Below are 20,429 nucleotides of genomic sequence, written 5' to 3'. Positions count from 1 at the left end.
AATATGGAAAATCGACGTTGTCACCAGATGGGATGGTCTAGCATCGGGCAGTTACCTCACCGGTGTTTGGCCTTTTAGCTTATTATTACTTAAAATTTTAAGTGGGCTGTATGACAATAAGGGGCGTGTAATTTGCTTCTATTTAAGCAGTTGCATGAACAGTAGAATATAAAACTAACTGGGGGTAAACTGACAAGAGGCCTTATTTCATCGGGTTAGGTGTGACCATTTGCCAGCTATCACACTGTCGTCGCTGCTCTGGCTTTTATCTTTGTGTTATACGTGTAGATTATACTGTATTCTGCATAAACCAGGATTCTGCTGGTGAACTAAGCATCCTCGAAAATTTAATGTTATTGCCTGTTAAATGTGATGACAACACAGCATGTTGTGTATTTCCAGACCAGTGACGTCAATAAATTGCAATTAACATAACTGCATTTTTTTTTACCTTATTCTGTTTAAGCGAATGGTACTTGGGGGGCGTGTAATATGCTAGTGTGCAAGCATTTACATGAGCAATGAAAATAAAACCCTAACTGAGGTAAATTGACAAAAGGCCGTATTTCACCTGTCACGTGTGACCATTTGCCAGCTATCACACTGCCGTCTCGTCTGTCACGTGTATGCACTTCTCAGGGCGCTAGGACGTCCTTACAGACTCCATACAAGCTTATAACCTATGTACTTACATATAAATGACATATGGAGATTGGAAAATCCATTAGTTATACCAGTAAGTCGTTGATTTGAGGTTTACGATATAGCCATTAAGGAATAATCAAGTAATGGAAGCGCGTGTTATGAAATTGTTTGTATTTGACGCTGGACTTTCTTAATTGACAGTTCCCCCATTGTGGTGTCACAGAAGAGTCGTCAGGCTTTGTACGGTCCCCAACGCTCGGTCAGAAGATGCACTGCCTGTGTTATATCATGGACTCTAGCAAAGTTGCCATGATCTCTCATGACGCCAGGGCGAAAATTGCACAGATCAAGGATCTTGCTAGTGCCAGAAGTAAGTGAGCAAATTTGCATCTCACAGTCTTGTTAATCAGTTTTAAAACTATTCTCAGGTAAAGTACATAGTGTTATCATGATATATTACTGACATACAGTCAGGTCGAAGTCAATTACAAAAACCGTACCGAGGCGAAGTAACGCTTTACTGTTTTAGTAATGTAGTTTGTTGTTCTTCATATATTCCACGTCAACAGCCAGGCTTTAGGAGAAGGTAATTGTTTTCAACAACTGATAGTTCTTGCTAGCAAAAAAAACAGCTCCTTCCAGCAGAATATAGTTCCTTTCAGCAAAGAGTAGTTTCTTCTAGCAGAATGTACTTCTTTCTAACAAAAGATATTTCCTTCTGGCAGAAGGTAGTTCTTTCTGGCAGAAGGTAATTTCTTTTAACAGAATTTATTTCTTTTTACAAAACGGCAGTTTCTTTTAGCAGACAGTAGATTGTTTCAGTAGAAGATATAATGTTGAACAGTTGACCTCAGTAGTCAAGGGTCGTTTGAACTAACCTGCCTGCAAAGATTCGCCGTCGTTTTCAAAATAACGATATACTCAATGATGTCAATATCTCCTAAACCTAATATCTACGATCTGTGAAACTTTACACATATACATATCATAGACTTCCTAAGACGTGATTACATTTTGGTGTGAGAAACTGTTCTCTGACCTGCATTTTTCACTGATCAAAATTTACTTTTTACTCTCCAGGAGGCTTCACTGCACTCATTACATTTGATTATCTAAGCTGGGCTTTGTTTTACTTTTTGAGGTCAAAATTTATCTCAAACGGCTGAGAAAATGGTGTCGACAATGTATCGTTTAAAATAGCTTTGCAGCTTTTCATCCAGTATATTATACGTAATTTTCACGATGCCTATCTTTGACCTATTGTCCGCTTCGGGAGCGGTAGATCCAGGGCCAATCCTGGATTGAGTCACACCTAAGACTTTAAAAGAGGAAGTTGTAACTTCCTCGCTTGGCGTCCAGCATGAAGGGGATAGTGCAACGACTGGTTGACCCGTATCAGTATAATGGCTCGGGCGGGTCGACTTACTTGCCTTCGGTAAGTCGTCTCAGCGAAGCAGCACTAAATAAAAGAGCGGTGGAAATCCGTCCTGCAACAAGGAGGCACATTACACGTACATGCACCCTAATTATTCCTTCGTCGTCATATGACTGAAAAATTGTTGAGTACGACGTTAAACCCCAACCACTCACTCACTCTTTGACCTATTTTTCCAGATGTCACAGTTCGGTCTTACTAACTGAGTATTGTACTATTTTTATTCATTGTTTTATGTGTTTATGTTTAGACCAATATCATGAAAGTTGAATGGAGCGGAAAGGGAGGGGGGATGGTGTCGGGTTGAAATTTTTGTTGAAACAATTCTTTTTAGTTTTAAGTATGGCGTTAAAGAAGTAAGATTAATATTTTAAATTTTAAAATCAAATTATATCCGGTGTTACAATGTAACTTTGGCCTTTCTATTTCAGACATCCGCTTTGTCATTCTGCTGACCAAAATTGACCTGTTATGCCCGGAAGTAGCCCGGGACACGAAGAACGCTTACCAGAGTCGCGCCGTGCGTAAGATTGTAGAACAGGTCAGCTCTCTGACCGGCACCCCCATCGGCTTTATCTACCTACTCAAGAATTATGCAAGTGAGAAAGATCTTGACCCCGCCATGGACGCGTTGGCTCTGACAGCGCTTCAGCAGATGTTATGTTTCTGTGACGACATCCTGGAAGAGTTAGATGACGAATAAGGTATCTTATAGCAAATTTGATTCAGAATTAATTTATTTATTATTTATTCGATTGGTGTTTTACACCATACTCAAGAACATTTCACTTATAGGACGGCGGCCAGCATTATAGTAGGGGGAAACCCCACGACCCCCCGCAGGGTACTGACAGGCCTACTCAATGACAACCTGAGAGGAAGCCAACATGAGATGGACTTGAACTCACAGCGACTGCATTAGTGAGAGACGCCCGAGTCTTTACACCGCGATGGCTCTTTAGTCACTCGGCCAGCCCCGCCACGGAATTAATGGCGGCGTTTTCAATAACATTGTAGTCTCTTACCAAAGTGGCCGATATGAATTTTGATTTTGCCCTTAATGGGAATAGGGTTGTTGGGGTGGCCGAAAATGCTTCTGGGAAAATTTACAAGGTTTGGCTACTCAAAGTGAGTAAGTACATTTCATAAAGAGTACCCTTGTTTCCCGCTACCATAAAGTTGGCCACTGTCGCTTAAGGGAAATGTGCTTGAGTATGACGTAAAACACAAATCAAATAAATAAAATAATAATAATAATAAATAAATATATAGTATCACAGGACTCAAGAGTTTGATTTCCGGATCTGATTTAAATCATTCTTTTCAGATCAACCGTCGGCACTGTTCAAGATCAGGGATGTCCCTTTCAGACATGAAATACTGGCTCCGGAATCACGAAGCGATTTTAGACTTAAGTCGAAATTTCAATGATTAAACTTGGTATTTTCCTTGTCAATATTTTAGCTGAAAGTTGTATTACAATAATTTACCCAGACGTTTACGTTGTGAAGAAATATTTTAACATTGTTGCATAAGAAATAACTATTTTAAAGTGATTTGAAATTTTTACTAAAATCTAAGATATTAAACAGTGATCTTTAGTATGACCGTGTGTGTGTGTGTGTTTTTTTTTTTGTTTTTTTTTTTACAGTTTTGTCTATAATGTTCGCAGAAGTGGTCATTTGTACAGAAAATCTGTAGTATCTTGAGTGGGAACTATATATGTATATAGTCTGTTAAAATTGAAATGTAATAATATTCATTATGTTAAATCATTTAATGTTAATCAATAATGTTAGAATATTTTGGCAGCGGCGCGTGAAAATCATTTATAATGTTAGACTTACCACTTTACAAAACGATTAGCTAATGTTGTAACTTATGATCAATGAATTTTTCCCCGCACATATTATTATTATTATTATTATTATTATTATCATTATTATTGTTGTTGTTGTTATCATTATTAGGTTTTATTGCAGACTAAAGCCCATATAATACAAACATGCGTGATAAATACAAAGATTACATATAATGATAGCTTATAACCAGACAGGGTTTTAATAAAGAGTATGACTCTACTTATTACTAAATAAACACGGACATCTGAGGCCCGTAACCAGGTATCGTTTGATTGTTACTCAATTCGGGTCTCGTTAACAAGGAGTCTATTTCTCCAGAAGACACTACACTGTGCATGACAAACACTTCACTAGCACTACATCTGTGTTTTAACTTCATCACCTGAATGCATTGTTACAGATTACTTTCATTTTGTTGAAACTTTTCTGCCAATATACTGACCATAGTGAACAACAATAAATATGTGAACAATACGACTTAAACAGCGGTTTCTTCGCAATAGAAGAACATTCCTTGGACTTACGAAGTATGACATTCACTCTAATACAAAGTTTTCTGCGTTGTTCGTAAATGTCATCTCTATCACTAAAATACACATTCCTTTTGACATACAGTATGATGGCTCCTCAGAGCCTCGTAGACTACAACTGTTTTGTATGTGTGTGTGTTTGTGGTTAAGACGCCACTTTCGGTGTGGGGTGGTCCTGGGGGTTAGAAGCTACTATAGCTGTTGGGGTGTTAATGCGCTACTATAGCTGTTGGGGGGGGGGGGGGGTAAGACGCTACTATAGCTGTTGGGGGAGGGGGTTAAGACGCCACCATAGCTGTTGGGGGAGGGGGGTTCAGACGCTAATATAGCTGTTGGGGGAGGGGTTAAGAGGCCGCTGTAGATGTTGGGGGAGGAGTTAATGAGCTAATATAGCTGTTGGGGGAGGAGTTAAGGCGCTACTGTATCTGTTGGAGGGTTGGGGGAGAGGGTTAAGACCCTACTATAGCTGTTCGGCGTTTTTAATAAGCATATTGTTTTCTTACAATTATAAAGAATATCATGTGAGATTGAAAAGTCAGAGCAGACGTCTAACAAACTTTAGAGAGACTTTGCAGACGGGCAAAACAAACAAACATCGTTAGCATATAATAAATGGTTTAGGAAACGTCCAGCAATATTACATCGGACACCAGCCTTACTTAAACATACATGCAAGTCATGTAAATATACAGAAAAATGAGTACGTGACAAAACCCCATCTTGACGCACCTCATTTGATACAGTAAGAAACTGTGGAATTGTTGAACCCCATTTCATGGCAAGCACTTCGGCCCTGAACCAAACATACACCAGATATACAATATATAACGGTACATTATTGTTGATGAGTTTTTGCAAAAGCGTCCAAAAGTTTACCCTGTCAAACGCTTTACTGCCGTCCACAAAACTTTCGAATACGGGACTACCGTTATTTCTGTGAATGTTAACTACCTGTTTAAGAAGGTAAATGCACTGGTCAGTGGAGTGATCACGTTTGAAAGTAAACTGTAGATTGGAATTATATAAATTCAACTCACGTATGATATAGAGTGACAAATTCAATAATCTTTGAATTCATTAACATTACCCCTTTTTTGTTCTTGATAACAGGAGTTATCACAACCTTGGACATTTCCTCCGGCATGTGACCGCGTACACGCATGGCATGTGTTCATAGTGATCATCGGTGTGTAGAGAAGAAAGTACATCCCAGTCAAACAACATACTTAGCAGTCTATGATTTGAACTCACTACATCACCCAATACATCAACTGATTATTGACATTAGGCGAAGTATTTATTTATTTGATTGGTGTTTTACGCCGTACTCAAGAATATTTCACCAGCGGCCAGCAATGTGGTGGGAGGAAACCGGGCAGAGCCCGGAGAAACCACGACCATCCGCAGGATGTTGCCAGGCCTTCCCACGTATAGCTGGAGAGGAAGCCAGCATGAGCTGGACTTGAACTCACAGCGACCGCATTGATGAGAGGCTCATAGGTCATTACGCTGCGCTAGCGCGCTAACCAACTGAGCCACGGAGGCCCCATTACACGAAGTAACAGTGATCCAGCCAGGCTGTAGACAGATGAGCGCCACTTACATATGTGAATCAATATATTATCGTTAGATAAAGTTAAAAAATGATCATTACAGAAAGTGACCAATTTGTTTCTAAAGAATTTGTATTATATCAGCATTCCAACCACAAATAATTACAACATTTGGAGTATCAGGTTCCTCAATAACGACTTTAATTTTGCCGAGGTAATCACAAAAATGATCAAAAATTATCTGGAGAGTATGTAGGCATGTGTATACATAGAACAAGCATTTTTGAAGAATCAGATTAATTTTAATTCCAATCAGTCTGCTGTCATTGAAATCAACAAACTTGATATCGACACCAAGACCGCCTAACGGCCTTCCGAACTCTAGTGTATCATCATCCATAGAAGAATCGCGGCGACTATTAATAGCAGCTTGTATAGAATCCAGCTCTGAATTTAAAAGCCAGGTTTCATGCAGTAAACATACATCATTTATGGCACAAAGGGATTTAGTTTCTGGTATACAAGACTTCAGTGAGCGACAGTTGTATGATGTTCAGAGTTAATTCATGAATATTTAAGATTGCGCATGCCCGCTCAATAGTCGAGTTTATAGACATTATCACTCCATCAATGCGCTCTCTACCGACGATTAGCATGCTGGTTTCCTGGGGTATACAGGTCACCATTATGTCTCTCTGAATACGAATCTGGGTTACGTCTTTTGTAATACTTCCTCACTAACACCTCACTAACCAGAACTTTGGGTTGAGGAGAGACTTTGCAAAGCGACCATTAACAGATATTCAAAATGAAGAGTACAAATCAAAGTTTGCATCTAGTTGCTCACATTGTATGTCCACGCCAGTCTTACGTTTCGCGTACTTTTTAATATCATCAATGGTTTTGTCGGGTACTACAGGCCGCCGTGTGAAATTCGAACCGTATATATGCTAGTACGAACGATACGTGTTCTGAATGTGGGCCCGCTAATTTGCATCTTGAACTCTTACTTCCAATAAAAGACGTTACTAAAACTATAACTTGACCACTGTTATGTTTATAATTGGACTTACCTTATGGAACTGAAAGAATTAAAGGTTTGAACGGGTTAATCAGAATGAACTAATTTACATATTTGTACATGCTGATTGCTAGCTGATGTTTATAGGACGTACACACTACGTTTCTACAGTTGGTGGGATGGGAGCGATACGAGGGTGGACATCACAAAGAAGCATCAATTTACCGTTTTTTGTGAGTTATCAGAATCTGGCAGATCTCATTCTCATGAATGTTTATGACATAACAATCAACTTTGCTGCGGTGTACAATACATGGACCTGCGTACCTGGAGAAAAGACAAGCAAAATACATGCTCTAGCGCGTTAACTAACTGAGCCAAGGAGGCCACTAATGGTGTATCAAGTGAAAAGACATAACAATACGCATGGTGATATATATGACATGCATAAGCCCGGTGTTTAGCAGCAAACAATCTGATAGTCCGTTAATGTAAATTAAAAACTTTATATATACATGTATATACATATATATTCTATTTGATTGTTGTCATCTCACATTATACGGAATAAGTCATCCAGGACTGTTATGTTACTCAATGTGCCTGTATTTCTGAAAGCTCTGTTAATCTTGAGTGTTTTGAGGTTGGTCCACAAGATAGGACGACAACTTAGTGGGTTTTTTTTAGTATCAAAAATAATATTCTGTGACATTTATTTGCCTCTAACAGTAGCCTACACTTTTTGGGACATATTTTTCTATTACTGTATTACTGATTCTTCTTAAAATGGGAAAAGTTTGCTAGTGTTAGTTGCTTCATGCTGTGCGTTATGATTAAATACTGGAAAGTCAGCTATCCAAGGTTATACACTCAAGGATTTGTGTTGTTACTTGTAATCTGTTAAGATGAAAGTAAGAGTTATTGGTACCTGTATATGCCCGTTCTATACCATAATACACAATTCTGCAAGACGGATCGAAAGCCAGAGACCACGTGATCTCCTTAGTAACAAACGCCGTGGGTGAAGAAAGCGGTCCTTCCGACATTATTGCATAGGAAAATGCCTATCGTGACCCTCAACTTCCTACCCGTCGTACAGAATTTTGCATGCGCGTTAGATTCGTTCTGAATACATATATAGCACGGCAATTCTGAAATCAAAACTATTTACGTACATTTTGCCACAATCGCTACTTGACATTCTCGTGTAAATCTTAGCCAAGGTCGAAAATAAGCCTGTATTTAGCAAGTCGCTGCGTACTGCCTTGTTTTTAAAATCTGTGTCAGCTAGGCGAGCATGCGCAGCAGGGATTTTAGCCTTTTAATGGAAACTTAATTTGACATTTTGCACTAATTGCGGGGTTCGTCATTTTGCTCCATTGCCTTCAGACAATTGCAAATTCGCGCCTCCGCAGTAACATGGCCTTCTCTCAGTCAAAACTGACAGCCAGCTGATCAAAGCATAGAGACGTGGTGAAAGATCAACCACACATGCGCGTTGAGAAACTACCAGATTTATTAGATCACGATGTCGACACGGCAGATGAGCCACAACTGAATTATCTTGGATTTATCGGCGTTAAAGGCCACAGAATACGGCTGAGGCACAGAGAATGTCTTGGTGAACGTCATTTATTGGAGTTTTCCCCGGGAAATGCATGCATTGGTTCATTTTGCACGGATTTTTGTGGCGCGGAGTTTCTGCGCGATAAGCTGTTTTTAAATACCACTATTTTAACCTGGATGACTCATCGGCTGTGATCTACGCCTAACTCCGTATTAGAAGGTCACAGCCGAGATTCTTGACTAGCTCAAAGTGGGTCTAATACCTGTACTGGCAGCGTAAGTGAACCTTATTTAGGTCCTTGTAAAAGTGACGATGATGTGAATACATATAAGACATGTGGCCCTATAATTTCTGAACTCTTTGTTTTATGTTGTTGACAAGATTGATGTATTGCCGGTAAACAGTGTTATTCAACTATGCGAGGACGTATACTCAGACAATGAGGTTCCAGAGGCTAAGAGGTTAACCTGAGGTTATGTTGCTGTTGCACTCCAGTTGCTTGTGACTGACTACAAAATTTTCAAAGAAAATGTATATAGTTAAGTAGGTTAGCGTGATTGTACATAGTCTGTTATAACGTAGTTATTTTGTGGCATGGATGATCTATTGTTCTGTGAGGTTAACGGATCCTTTACATTGCAGTGGCACTCGGGAATCAACACCTTGGTCTCTGAGTCGCCCCTCTTTTCTCTTAACTGTCATGTAAATAATCTCACTGTGGTTGCACCTAGTTTATTTCGGCTACTGTTAGTCATTTGAGTTACAATGGAGGACGATGGCGACGATATGGATTTCACTGAGGTGCGACCCCCAGGGCGAGGCAAGCGAGTGCGAAATAGGAATGATAGTGAGGAAGGCGTGGGCAGAAAGAAAGCAAGAGAAACTGAAGCAAACTGTAGTTTAGATGTTGTCATGTATGGTGTAGGTGGATTCCCTGTGTGCTCGTTGAATCCGGTAAAATTTGGTGAAGCCTTACATGAGGTTGTTGGGAGTGTGAAGTCAGTTAAAAGATTGCCATCACGGAATTTACAGGTAACATGCTCTGACAAGGGGCCAGGTCAAGCGTTTGCTGAGGCTGACTTCTATAATGGTCAAAGACATACAATGCTGCGAGCCATCTTATGTCGTCATGTAAGGGTGTCATATATGATGTTGGAGAAAGTGTAACAACTTTGGAAATCCAGGTGGCTTTACGTAAAGAGAAATGCATTAAAGCTGAACGGATGAAAAAGGGTAAAGATCGTCAGCTATCATCTTGCATTTTGCTTTATTTTGATCGAGATGACCTGCCAACGAAAGTGTTGTTGGACATGAGAAATTTACTGTAAAGCCTTATATCCCTACCCCCCCCCCCCCAAACCCCATGCTGAGATGCTTCCGTTGCCAGCGCCTAAGTCATACGTCGAAATCTTGTAGAGGTTTCTGTTGCTGCTCCCGCAGTGATGGCTCTCATGACTATGAGCAATGTCTAAACATAGACTCCCCCAAATGTGTCAACTGTGGAGGTAACCATTGTGTTGCTTATGGCGGCTGACCTGCCAGGAAGGGAGCAAGTAAGGCTCAGTATATCAGAATTACCGAGAATGCATCGTACTCCGCAGCTTTAAAATCTGTCCGCAACGCCCGTCCAGAACACACTTATCCCGACCATGTGCAGTCCGACCAAAACGATGTAGAGTTTTTCCCAGGCACCTAGAAAACTGGAGCGTGTGTCACACCCGAAACCACCTATACCTAAACCCAAACCACGAACCAATTCTATTGGCGTAAAGACTGACAATGACATGGCTATCCAGACGGACTACTGTTCGGATATTACCCTCGCGAATGTTGTGGTAGTGATAACAGAAATTTTGTTTCATTGTGCTACATTTCCTAAGAACTCGGAAGTTATCAGTTTCATCGCTGACGGTGCACGTCGCCATCTTGGTAATGAGACTTTTGTTCCCTCGGAGATTGTGGCTCTGCCGAAGCAAATGAAAATCGCCGGTAAATAATGGATTATACAAGAAATCTAAAAATCCGTATGTTTACATTTCTCACGATAGCTTTCTGTATACTGCATCAAAACATTCAGTCTTTGTTTGGTCACGGTCAAGAATTCAAAGTTTTCTTAGCTGATCTTAATGTTGAGCCTGATGTAATTTGTCACCAAGAGTCATTTCTTAAACCTAAGTATAATCTTACATTCCCAGGATATGTCATAAAAAGAACTGACAGAATTGGCATGGCCAGAATGAATGAATGAATGATTATGGCTTAACGCCACATCGGCAATATTTCAGCCATATCGTGGCGAGAACAAGGTAAAAACACGAGACGGTTAAAGTTTTCGAAATGGTGAGAACATCAAAAATAATACAAAAAGTACAGACATGTTTAAAATCAGATAAGAAAATACCAAAACAGTTAAAACTCGAAAACCAGCATATTTAAAAAATAGTATATCTGGAAAGCTGTATGCATATAACGTTTATCTATAAATATTTCAGACAATTGAAATTTATATTTTATGACATAGGCCAATGGCCTTTAAATATCTTATGACAACATCGCCAGCGATGCTGTCAAATAAATCATATATGGAGTTGAGAGTGTAGAACCTTTGCCTAACATGAGCAAAGTCTACACAGTCAACCAGGATATGTTTGATGCCATACTGTGCATCACATCCAACACACTCGGGAGCACTGCTCCCATTTAAGATGAAATTGTGTGTCAGATGAGAATGCCCAATACGACACCTCGTTAAAACTACTTGGTCTCTGCGAGACATTTGACAAGTGTAGGCATTGTAGCCAATGACAGGATGGATGGCATGCAGTTTATTGTGGATCTGCAAGTCCCATTCACCCTGCCAAAGGCGACGAACATATTTAAGAATATTAGACTTCACGTCAGTATAAGGGATTTTAACCCGAGATACAGGTTTATATAGGGCAGCTTTCGCTTCCCTGTCCACGACTGTGTTTCCATGGATACCAGTGTGACTTGGTATCCAACAGAGTATAATATCTTTACCTCTTTTAATTAGTTTTCGGTGTTTGGCTATGATCTCAAGTATCAATGGATTTTTAAATTTATTATTCTGAATCGCCAAAAGGCAAGACAGTGAGTCGCTGCATATCACTGCCCTCTGGGCATGCCCAGAGGAAACATATGATAAGGCCAGGAGTATAACCCTGGCCTCTGCAGAAAAGATAGAAGATGAAGGTGGCAGACGAAAAGAAGTGACCCGCTGCTCTAAGACAGCCGCAGCCGCAACCCTCTCCCTATCCTTTGACCTGTCAGTATATGTAAATTTATAATCCATATAATCAGCCTTGATTTCAGCAAAACTTTGCTGAATTATAAGAGGATTTGTATATGATTTATTATATTTACGTAGATCAAATATTAGTTTAGGTTATGGAAGGAGCCATGGAGGAGTCTCCGGAAAAGGCACCGGAGCTATATCCTCCAGCTTGATGTTAGCACCCACAATATGGTCCCATATGCGGAGACCGAACGAAGGGATCTTGTTAGGACATTTAGTATATTTGTCTACATATAATGGATTGAAAACACAGTCGTAGGCAGGGTTTGTTGGATGAGCTTTAAGCTTTGTAGCGTATTGAAGGCTCAGTTTTATACGTCGGTTGTATAAATAAGGCTCATTAGCCTCCACGTATAAACTTTCTACTGGTGAGGTTCTAAAAGCACCAAGGCTGAGCCTCAAACCTTGGTGATGAACAGCATCCAACATTTTAATATAGCGGAACCGTAAATGATGGATCCATAGTCCAATTTAGACCTCACCAGAGAACGATATAAATTAAGTAAAACTGATCGGTCAGCACCCCAATCGGTGCTAGACACGACCCTAATTATATCGAGAGCCTTTGTACATTTAGCTTTAAGCATTTTAATTTGAGGTATAAAAGATAGCTTACTATCAAATATTATACCTAAAAAATTTGTTTCTCCAACAATTTTAATCTGTTCACCACAAAAATTAAGCTCAGGGTCAAGATGAAGTTCCCGTTTATTACAAAAATGCATACCGACGGTTTTAGATCTTGAAAATCTAAAACCGTTTTCAGTTGCCCATTTCTCGATTTTATTGAGACAAAGCTGCAACTGACATTCGATACTATTCATATTCTTAGCTCGGTAGCATATAAGGAAATCATCCACGTATAAAGAACCCTCTGTGCCAGATGTTAATGTATTTGCTAGGCTATTTATTTTTATGCTAAACAGAGTTGGTGATAGAATGCTGCCCTGGGGTACACCCATTTCCTGCTCATAAGAGTCAGAAAGAGTGGACCCAACCCGTACCTTAAACTGACCATCAGATAAAAATTGTGATATAAATATAGGTAACCGACCTTTAAGACCCATATTCGCGAGGTCTTTTAAAATACCATATTTCCATGTGGTGTCGTAGGCCTTTTCAAGGTCAAAAAATATGGACACCACATGTTCGTTATTGATGAAGCCATCGCGAATAAAAGTTTCAAATCGAACAAGGTGATCCATGGTAGATCTACCTTGCCGAAAACCACATTTAGAGAGTAATTTGTTGGTTTCAAGAAACCAAACAAGTCTATCATTAATATCCGTTCCATAGTCTTACATACACAGCTTGTAAGAGTTATGGGACGGTAATTATTTGGATCATTATGATCCTTACCCGGTTTGGGAACCGGGATAATACACGCCAAATATTATTAAGCAAGTCCAGGAGAGTCCCCAGTGGCTCAGGTGGTAAATGATTCAGAAACTTATAAGATACGTTATCAGGACCACAAGCAGTATCCTGTGCCTTTTTTTAATGCAGTCGTAAGTTCCTCGATATTAAAAGGATGATTATAATCTTCTAAATTCTTAGAAGAAAAGGGCAATTCAATTTTCTCCTTCCGGTTTTAATATGTTGGAGTTCTTTAGTACAATTCTCAGAAGAAGAAATTGTCTCAGCTAGTTTATTAACTATATCGGGTGAAGAAGTTAATATATTATCCCCATCTTTTAAATGCTGAACTTTTGCTTTATTATTTTTGCCCTTAAGTTTCTGAACCATGTTCCAGACCTTACGCATGGGTGTTTTTGACGTAATGCCTGAAACAAAGTTCCGCCAACAACATCGTCTCTTCGACTTGAGTAATCGGCGAGCCTTAGCTCTAAAAATACGAACCTGGTTTAAGTTATTATCAGTAGGACATATATTAAAATTTCGCTCGGCCTTTTTGCGGTCCTTAATGGCTTTGCGACAGTCCTGATCATACCATGGTTTGCTTTTGGATTTGGGATTTGTCTAGGTTTGAGGGGTAGTTCTATCGGCAGCTCGTAAAACAAGCTCGTTAAATTTTAATATAGGATCATCTGCTGCATTGAGAGTCTCTGGAGTGATATCAGCCTCACACAACATCTCAAATGCGATCCAATCTGCTTTATCGAATTTCCACCTAGCTACACGTTCTAAACAATTAGAAGTGATATGCTCTAGGACTATAGGAAAATGGTCACTACCACAAAGATCGTCATGCACATTCCAAGAAAAATCTGGGAGAAGTGATGGATCTGTGATAGTGAGATCGATAGCAGAATAAGTGCAATTACCCACTATCTTTCCACTATCTTGCCCTTATTATATATGTTATTACTGCCCCATAGAGGGTTATGGGAATTAAAATCTCCCATTATGATAAACAGTTTAGGTAATTGTTCTGTAAGATGTAACAGAGAAGTGTTCGGAGGTATATACACGGAACATAATGTGACTGTTTTACACAATGAAACACGAACAGCCACAGCCTTAAGCTCTGTATGCAGAGCAACAGGGCTGTGGATAATACTGTTATTTATAAATATCGAGGAGCCGCCTGCAGCTAGCTCCTCTTCATTTGAATAAGTACTATATAATGAATGATTTTTAAGAGTTATTTTGTCTTTGTCAGATGTCTTCAGGTGAGTTTCCTGAAGACACAGGGCAACTGGATTTAAAGATTGAACTAGCTGTGTTATTTCAATAAAATTTGCCTTAAGGCCTCGACAATTCCATTGTATAATTTTGCCTAAAGAAGACATTATGGAGGAAGGCGTATTGGGGATTTCTCTTTATGTTTGGACCGTGGACGACCCTTCCTTGGAGATCGGCTGGAAGATCTCCCTGGTGCGGGTGATGTATCCATCACGCATCTGATGTTGAAGGACCAACGTCCTCCAACGATCCAAACCTATTAAAAGCTTGGATTTGGTTTTGGCAGTATTGTTTTTTGATTGGTTAGGTTCAGGTTTATCGGTTTGTTGTGTATTATTGACTAGTTTTATTTGCTGTTGTGCTGTGGACCGTGTTGAGCGGGAAATATGCGCAGGTTGAGTAGCAGGTTGTAAAGATGTAGAGGTAGGTTTGTCGTTTCCAGTGGGCCATGTTAATGAAGCTTGAGTTCCAACAGATGTTGTAGTTCGCTTGACCACATTGGCAAACGAAGATTGCAGTGAACTATTAGAGAGGAAGGCCAATTTGCGGGCCTCCTGATAAGATATGTTATTTTTTTAAATTTATTATTTGCTTTTCTTTAATAAAAAACGGACAGTCCTTGGAGGAGGCCATGTGATCTCCACTGCAATTGCAACATTTAACTGTCCAGCTGCAGTTGAAACCATCATGACCTTCACTGCCGCATCTAAAACAAACCATTTTATTTTTACATTGGCCCTTGCCGTGACCAAATTTTTGGCAAGTAAAGCAACGTATACAGGGTAAGGAATGTATAAATCTACATTAACCCTATACGGGCCAATGTAGATATATGGTGGAAGCGAGGTTGTGTTGAAAGTCAAAAGATGTATTAAGTTTAATGATGTTGCCAGATTTCTTCGTTTAACTCTGGCAACACCCTGTGATTTCAGTTCTGCGCATATTTCCTCTTCGGACAAGTCAATAATATCACCATCCCGGACACGAATTATCCCCTGACCGCTGTTCAGGGAATTGAGGGGATGCGAAAACAGGTATATCAGCAATTTTATTTAATGACAATAAATTTTTTGATTGTTGCTTCCGGAAACATTCAATGAGAATGTCTCCGGATCTTAACTTTTTAACAGTTTTTAATGTTCCAGCTGTGCCCTGGAGAGCCCTTTTTAATATAAAAGGATGAATTTTAGAGGCCGGCGTTTGTTCATTCTTAGTCGAGAGAATAATAAAAACCGGCCAGCTGTCCTGTCCATTATCAAGAGAGTCTGATAAAATTTCTAACTTCCTCTTTTTATCAGCACTTGATGAAGTCGGCTGAGAGGAAGATCTATTAGATGTATTAGAAGTTGAAATTGGATGTGAAGCCATTATGTATTTTATTAATTTCGCCTTACGTGTCCCCCACCCGCCACGGAGTGCCAACAAGGGCGAATCTACCCCTGCGGATGACCAGCAGAAAATAGAAACAGGGAATCCACGCAAGGTATACTCGAACAGATTGAATTATACCAACAAGGTTAATCTCAGTCTACTCGATTGACCCATGAGCCACCGCCTTCTACATTTACCCCAAAGGAAGAGCATCTGAAGAAGAGCCAAACTGACATCACAGTAAGTGAAAGAATAACAAACGGGATCAAGTGTAGGGCTTGACGTGACCAGCCGATTGATCGGACCGGGCCCATCCCGTCTCTCTCAAAGTAAGGGCCAAAGTGGCGTGTTGGGCGTGAAGATCTCGCAAGATCAACACACCCTCAGCCACCAGGATCCCGTCCTCGGAGATTACGGGTCGCAACCCACGGCAAACAGGTCGCTTCCCGGTTGCCTCTCACACAACCGAGAAGATGTGAGCCTATTATATTCACCGGGCTCACACAGGATAGCTTGCCTAGAGGGCTGAGGCCCTATTCTTATCACCCCGGAAACCCAAGGGGGGGGGGGGGGGGGGGCATGGGCAGAGGTGGGCTGGCTATTTTTATGAAAAGTGGTATTTCATTCACGGAAATTTGCTTCCCAGAATTCCAGGGATTTCAAGTTTTCCTTACAGAGGGACGGGTTGTGAGTGTAGTACACTTGTAATAGACTAGATATTTCTGAGCTCGGTGCCATTGTATCGACTGCTAAGGGCCCTAAAATAATTTGTGGTGATTTTAATGCACATAATGTGTTGTGGGGTAGCTCATCAACTGATGTCAATGGTTCTGTAGTTGAAGACTTCGTCGAAGATAATGATTTTATTATGTTAAATAACGGATGTGGCTCGTCCGCTCGAGCTAGTTATCTGCCCTATATTTGACTTTGTGTTTCATTGAGTTATGTCCTGGTTTTTCATGGTATGTGGACTATGACTCACCTAATGGAATTATTTTAACAGCCTCCCTTTTCCTTTTCTGGCAGAAAAGCAGAAATCGTGTGTTTCCGACTTTGGTTGGGACATCTCCCAGTTAATAGCTACTTAAAAAGATTCAATATAAGAGATTCAGACCTGTGTATTGTTTGTAAGGCTGAGGAAACCATCCATCATGTTTTTCTCGTGTGTCCGCAGTACACTGCTCAGAGACAAATCTTCTTTTCTGACCTTGTAGACGTTGGAATTGTTAGCCCAAATCTGAAGAGTGTTCTTTGTCCACCGAAAAATGCAAGCTTAGTTTTTAAAGCTGTGTGGAATTATTTATGTAGGCTCCACAGATTTTAGGCTACAGCATTGTGGCAATAGTTCTCTATGAATTGACTACGGTTGATTAGAGCAGCCGAAATCCCTGAAACACATTCTATTGCCTTGGCGCAAATCCTTCCATGGAATGGAGTCGCCATGTAAACTAATATGTGTATGTATGTATGTATGTGAGAGAGGTCGGACGTGTTGTTTGGTCGCTCAGTCTGTCTCAGTTAAATTTCAGCTGTAATTTAGCGAATTTATTGTTGCTTTTGCAATCAACAGTTGCGCCGGGCTGCGAGCATTAGTCTCGTATACTTTTCGTTGAGGAATTTCTTATTTTTGACCAGTTTATCGACATTTTTGTCTTAGATTCCTGTGACTGTTTGGCCGGCATGCGTGGCTTGGCTCGGCTCAGACACCAGTTGTCGTATGTCCTGTGTTACAGCGACTATACAGGTTAAAAGGACTGACTATACGGGTGAAGGCATAGGATAGTGAACGAGGTCAGCCTGCCCGGTCGAGGTTTATTCAGTCCCGGGCTAGCGGAGCGGACAAAGAACAGCGTTTAAGCTGCTGGTTGTAGGTTCGTGCATCCTTGCACGAAGTTTAGTTGTTATCTTGGCTTGTGGATGAGAGGGGTTGTAAATAGAGTGGAACTAGCCTTTGTGCTCTCAGCTTTTGTTTAGTGGTCACCCAGTTTAGCTCTTAGCGGCAGGACGTATTCACTAGCCTCTCTGTAAATAGCCTGTACATAGATTAGTGCATTTCCACTTTATAATACCGTATCTATTTTGCAGTCAGCATCCACACTGTTCCAAACGCATAGTTGTGGTCCTCTCTTTAGGGTAGTATGTTGTGGGCCAGGGCGAGAAAATAGACCCTTAATCCTTAAGCTTGTAATACAAGGAGGTGTACAACCGGTTGATTTATACAAACGGCTAAAGGAGTTAGTGGGAAGTGGGCCTAATGTCTTGAAGGGACTAATCAATGTCTCTAGAGATGTCTGGAATGTTACAGTGGCTACGCAAACTGTGAAGGAACAGCTGTTAGCTAGCGGCTTCACATTCAAAGGGGTAAATTGTCCAATATATGATGTGGAGGGGCAAAGGCTCCTGGTTAGATCTGGATGTTCGATCGAGGTGCCGGATGACACTATTCGAGGTTTGATGTCCCGGTATGGCACGGTCCATCAGGTCAGCCGGGAACATTACCTTTTTGATAGGTCACTTGAGAATGAATGGTATGCGCCGTATTTACATGAGTGGTGTGACCAAGATCATTCCACAATCAGTTCCGGTTGGGAATTTTAGAATTCCTTTGTGGTACAGAGGTCAGGTCCCTGCCTGTCACATCTGTGACAGCACAGAACATTTCAAGGCCGACTGTCCTTTAAAGGATAAATGCCTCAAGTGTAAACAGGCAGGCCACTTTCAAAAGGACTGCCCGCTGAGCGATGAAAATGACAATGGCGATAATGAGGATAACGATTGCAATGATAATGATGATGATGATGATAAAGATAGTAATGATTATGAAGTTGAAGGCGACAATAAAGATGAGAATGAAGGTCGAGGAGATGATGAAGGTAATTATAGTGAGGGACATGGGGATGATGTGGAAATTGGGGTTTCTTTCGAGTCTGTTCCTTCCAGTCAACAAAATAAGGGGACTTTGGATAACTCTACTGCTGACAATGAGGAAGCTGGAGAGTGGTAAGTTGTCACCAACTCCATGTCCTTCAGCAAAAAAGATTCGAAATAAGCGCATTGATGCTACAAATAAGGTCAGGAAGTTAAGCGAATCGCCAGTAGTAGGTGGGCGCCAGAGCCTTTGCGAGGCATCTCAGACGTCAAATAGCACGGAGTGGGTTGTCAGCCTGAGCCAAATCTCGAATACCTCCTCACTCGTCAGAAATTTCGAATACTTCGCCATCCTGCATGAAGGAGACGCAATCCAATGGCGTGACGCCCTCCAAAGGTGCACTTGGTAAGAGCCCGTCCTTATTGGGTAGCACGCTCAGCCCTGACCCGTCTACAATGTCACAGTTAGACGCTAGAGATATAGCAGATTGTGTTGATCCTCAGGGAAGCTCTCAGCAATCTCATATGTCTAGGACTGGTGGAGAATCCAATATGGAGGAATCTCTTTCGGAAATGGATGCACCCGAAGACTTGCCTGCCTATACCAATGGCAAGGGTGAGGTCTTGGTACCTGTCTCAACATCCCTGGGGTCGTTTTATCGCACATCGCGAAGCGATTCTAAAGTTGACAAGGTTAAAAAGCAGAGGAAGTTGATAACGTTTTAACAGTAGGATTTTGCTGAGCGTAGGGCGGCGCTGTATAAAAAGTCCAGGAAAAAAAAGCAAAAAAATATTAACAATGGCTACTACAAAGATCTTACAGTGCAGCGCGCTAGCGCAGCGTAATGACCCAGGAGCCTCTCACCAATGCGGTAGCTGTGAGTTCAAGTCCAGCTCATGCTGGCTTTCTCTCCGGCCGTAAGTGGGAAGGTCTGCCAGCAGCCTGCGGATGGTCGTGGGTTTCCTCCGGGCTGCGCCCGGTTTCCACACACCATAATGCTGGCCGCCGTCGTATAAGAGAAATATTCTTGAGTACGGAGTAAAACACCAATCAAAAAAAAAAAAAAAAAAAAAAAAAATCTTACAGTGGAACTGTAGAGGATTGAGGTGTAACCTCGCAGAGCTCCAGATGTTAGCTCAAGACCTCAATCCTATAGCTTTTACCTTGCAGGAAACTCTAATGACTGATCCTAGTTATCAATGTCGAGGTTATGTATCTCATCACGCTGTTGCCACGTCTACGAATGGAAAGGCATCAGGCGGTTCTTCTCTTTTGATCAGGCAGGGCGTAATACACAATAGACTGGCACTGACCACCGACTTGCAGGCGGTGGCGGTGCATATCACACTAGGTATAGTATTAACAATCTGTTCTATTTATATACCACCTTCTTCTTCTCTTCACCAACAACAGCTGCAAAATTTTTATGATCAATTGCCTAAACCGTGTCTTTTTTTGGGTGACTTTAATGCCCACAGTGTTCTCTGGGGTGACTCTGAACGTAACCAGAAGGGCTCTGTATTGGAGGATTTTATACCTAATAACTCTCTATGCGTCTTAAATGATGACACACATACTTACCTTCATCCTACAAAAGGCACTTATTAGGTCCTT

At 40.9% G+C, this 20,429-nt stretch overlaps 1 protein-coding gene across 2 annotated transcripts in view; it reads left to right on the top strand.

Annotated features, from left to right (window-relative positions):
• Nucleotides 1-3,684, top strand: part of LOC135481062 (interferon-induced protein 44-like) — a 17,259-nt gene extending 13,575 nt beyond the window's left edge. For both annotated transcript variants that reach the window (XM_064760993.1, XM_064760994.1), the window contains exons 5-7: nt 847-1,015; nt 2,512-2,784; nt 3,408-3,684. In XM_064760993.1, coding sequence (XP_064617063.1) covers nt 847-1,015; nt 2,512-2,783 — 441 coding nt within the window. In that variant the 3' untranslated portion in view covers nt 2,784; nt 3,408-3,684. The remainder of the gene's footprint in view (nt 1-846; nt 1,016-2,511; nt 2,785-3,407) is intronic.
• Nucleotides 3,685-20,429: the final 16,745 nt, after the last annotated feature.

The sequence above is a fragment of the Liolophura sinensis genome, chromosome 13, assembly GCF_032854445.1.
Source record: "Liolophura sinensis isolate JHLJ2023 chromosome 13, CUHK_Ljap_v2, whole genome shotgun sequence".
Lineage (NCBI taxonomy): Eukaryota > Metazoa > Mollusca > Polyplacophora > Chitonida > Chitonidae > Liolophura > Liolophura sinensis.
Note: the sequence above shows the minus strand (reverse complement) of the source record. Positions and strands in the feature narration are given on the sequence as shown.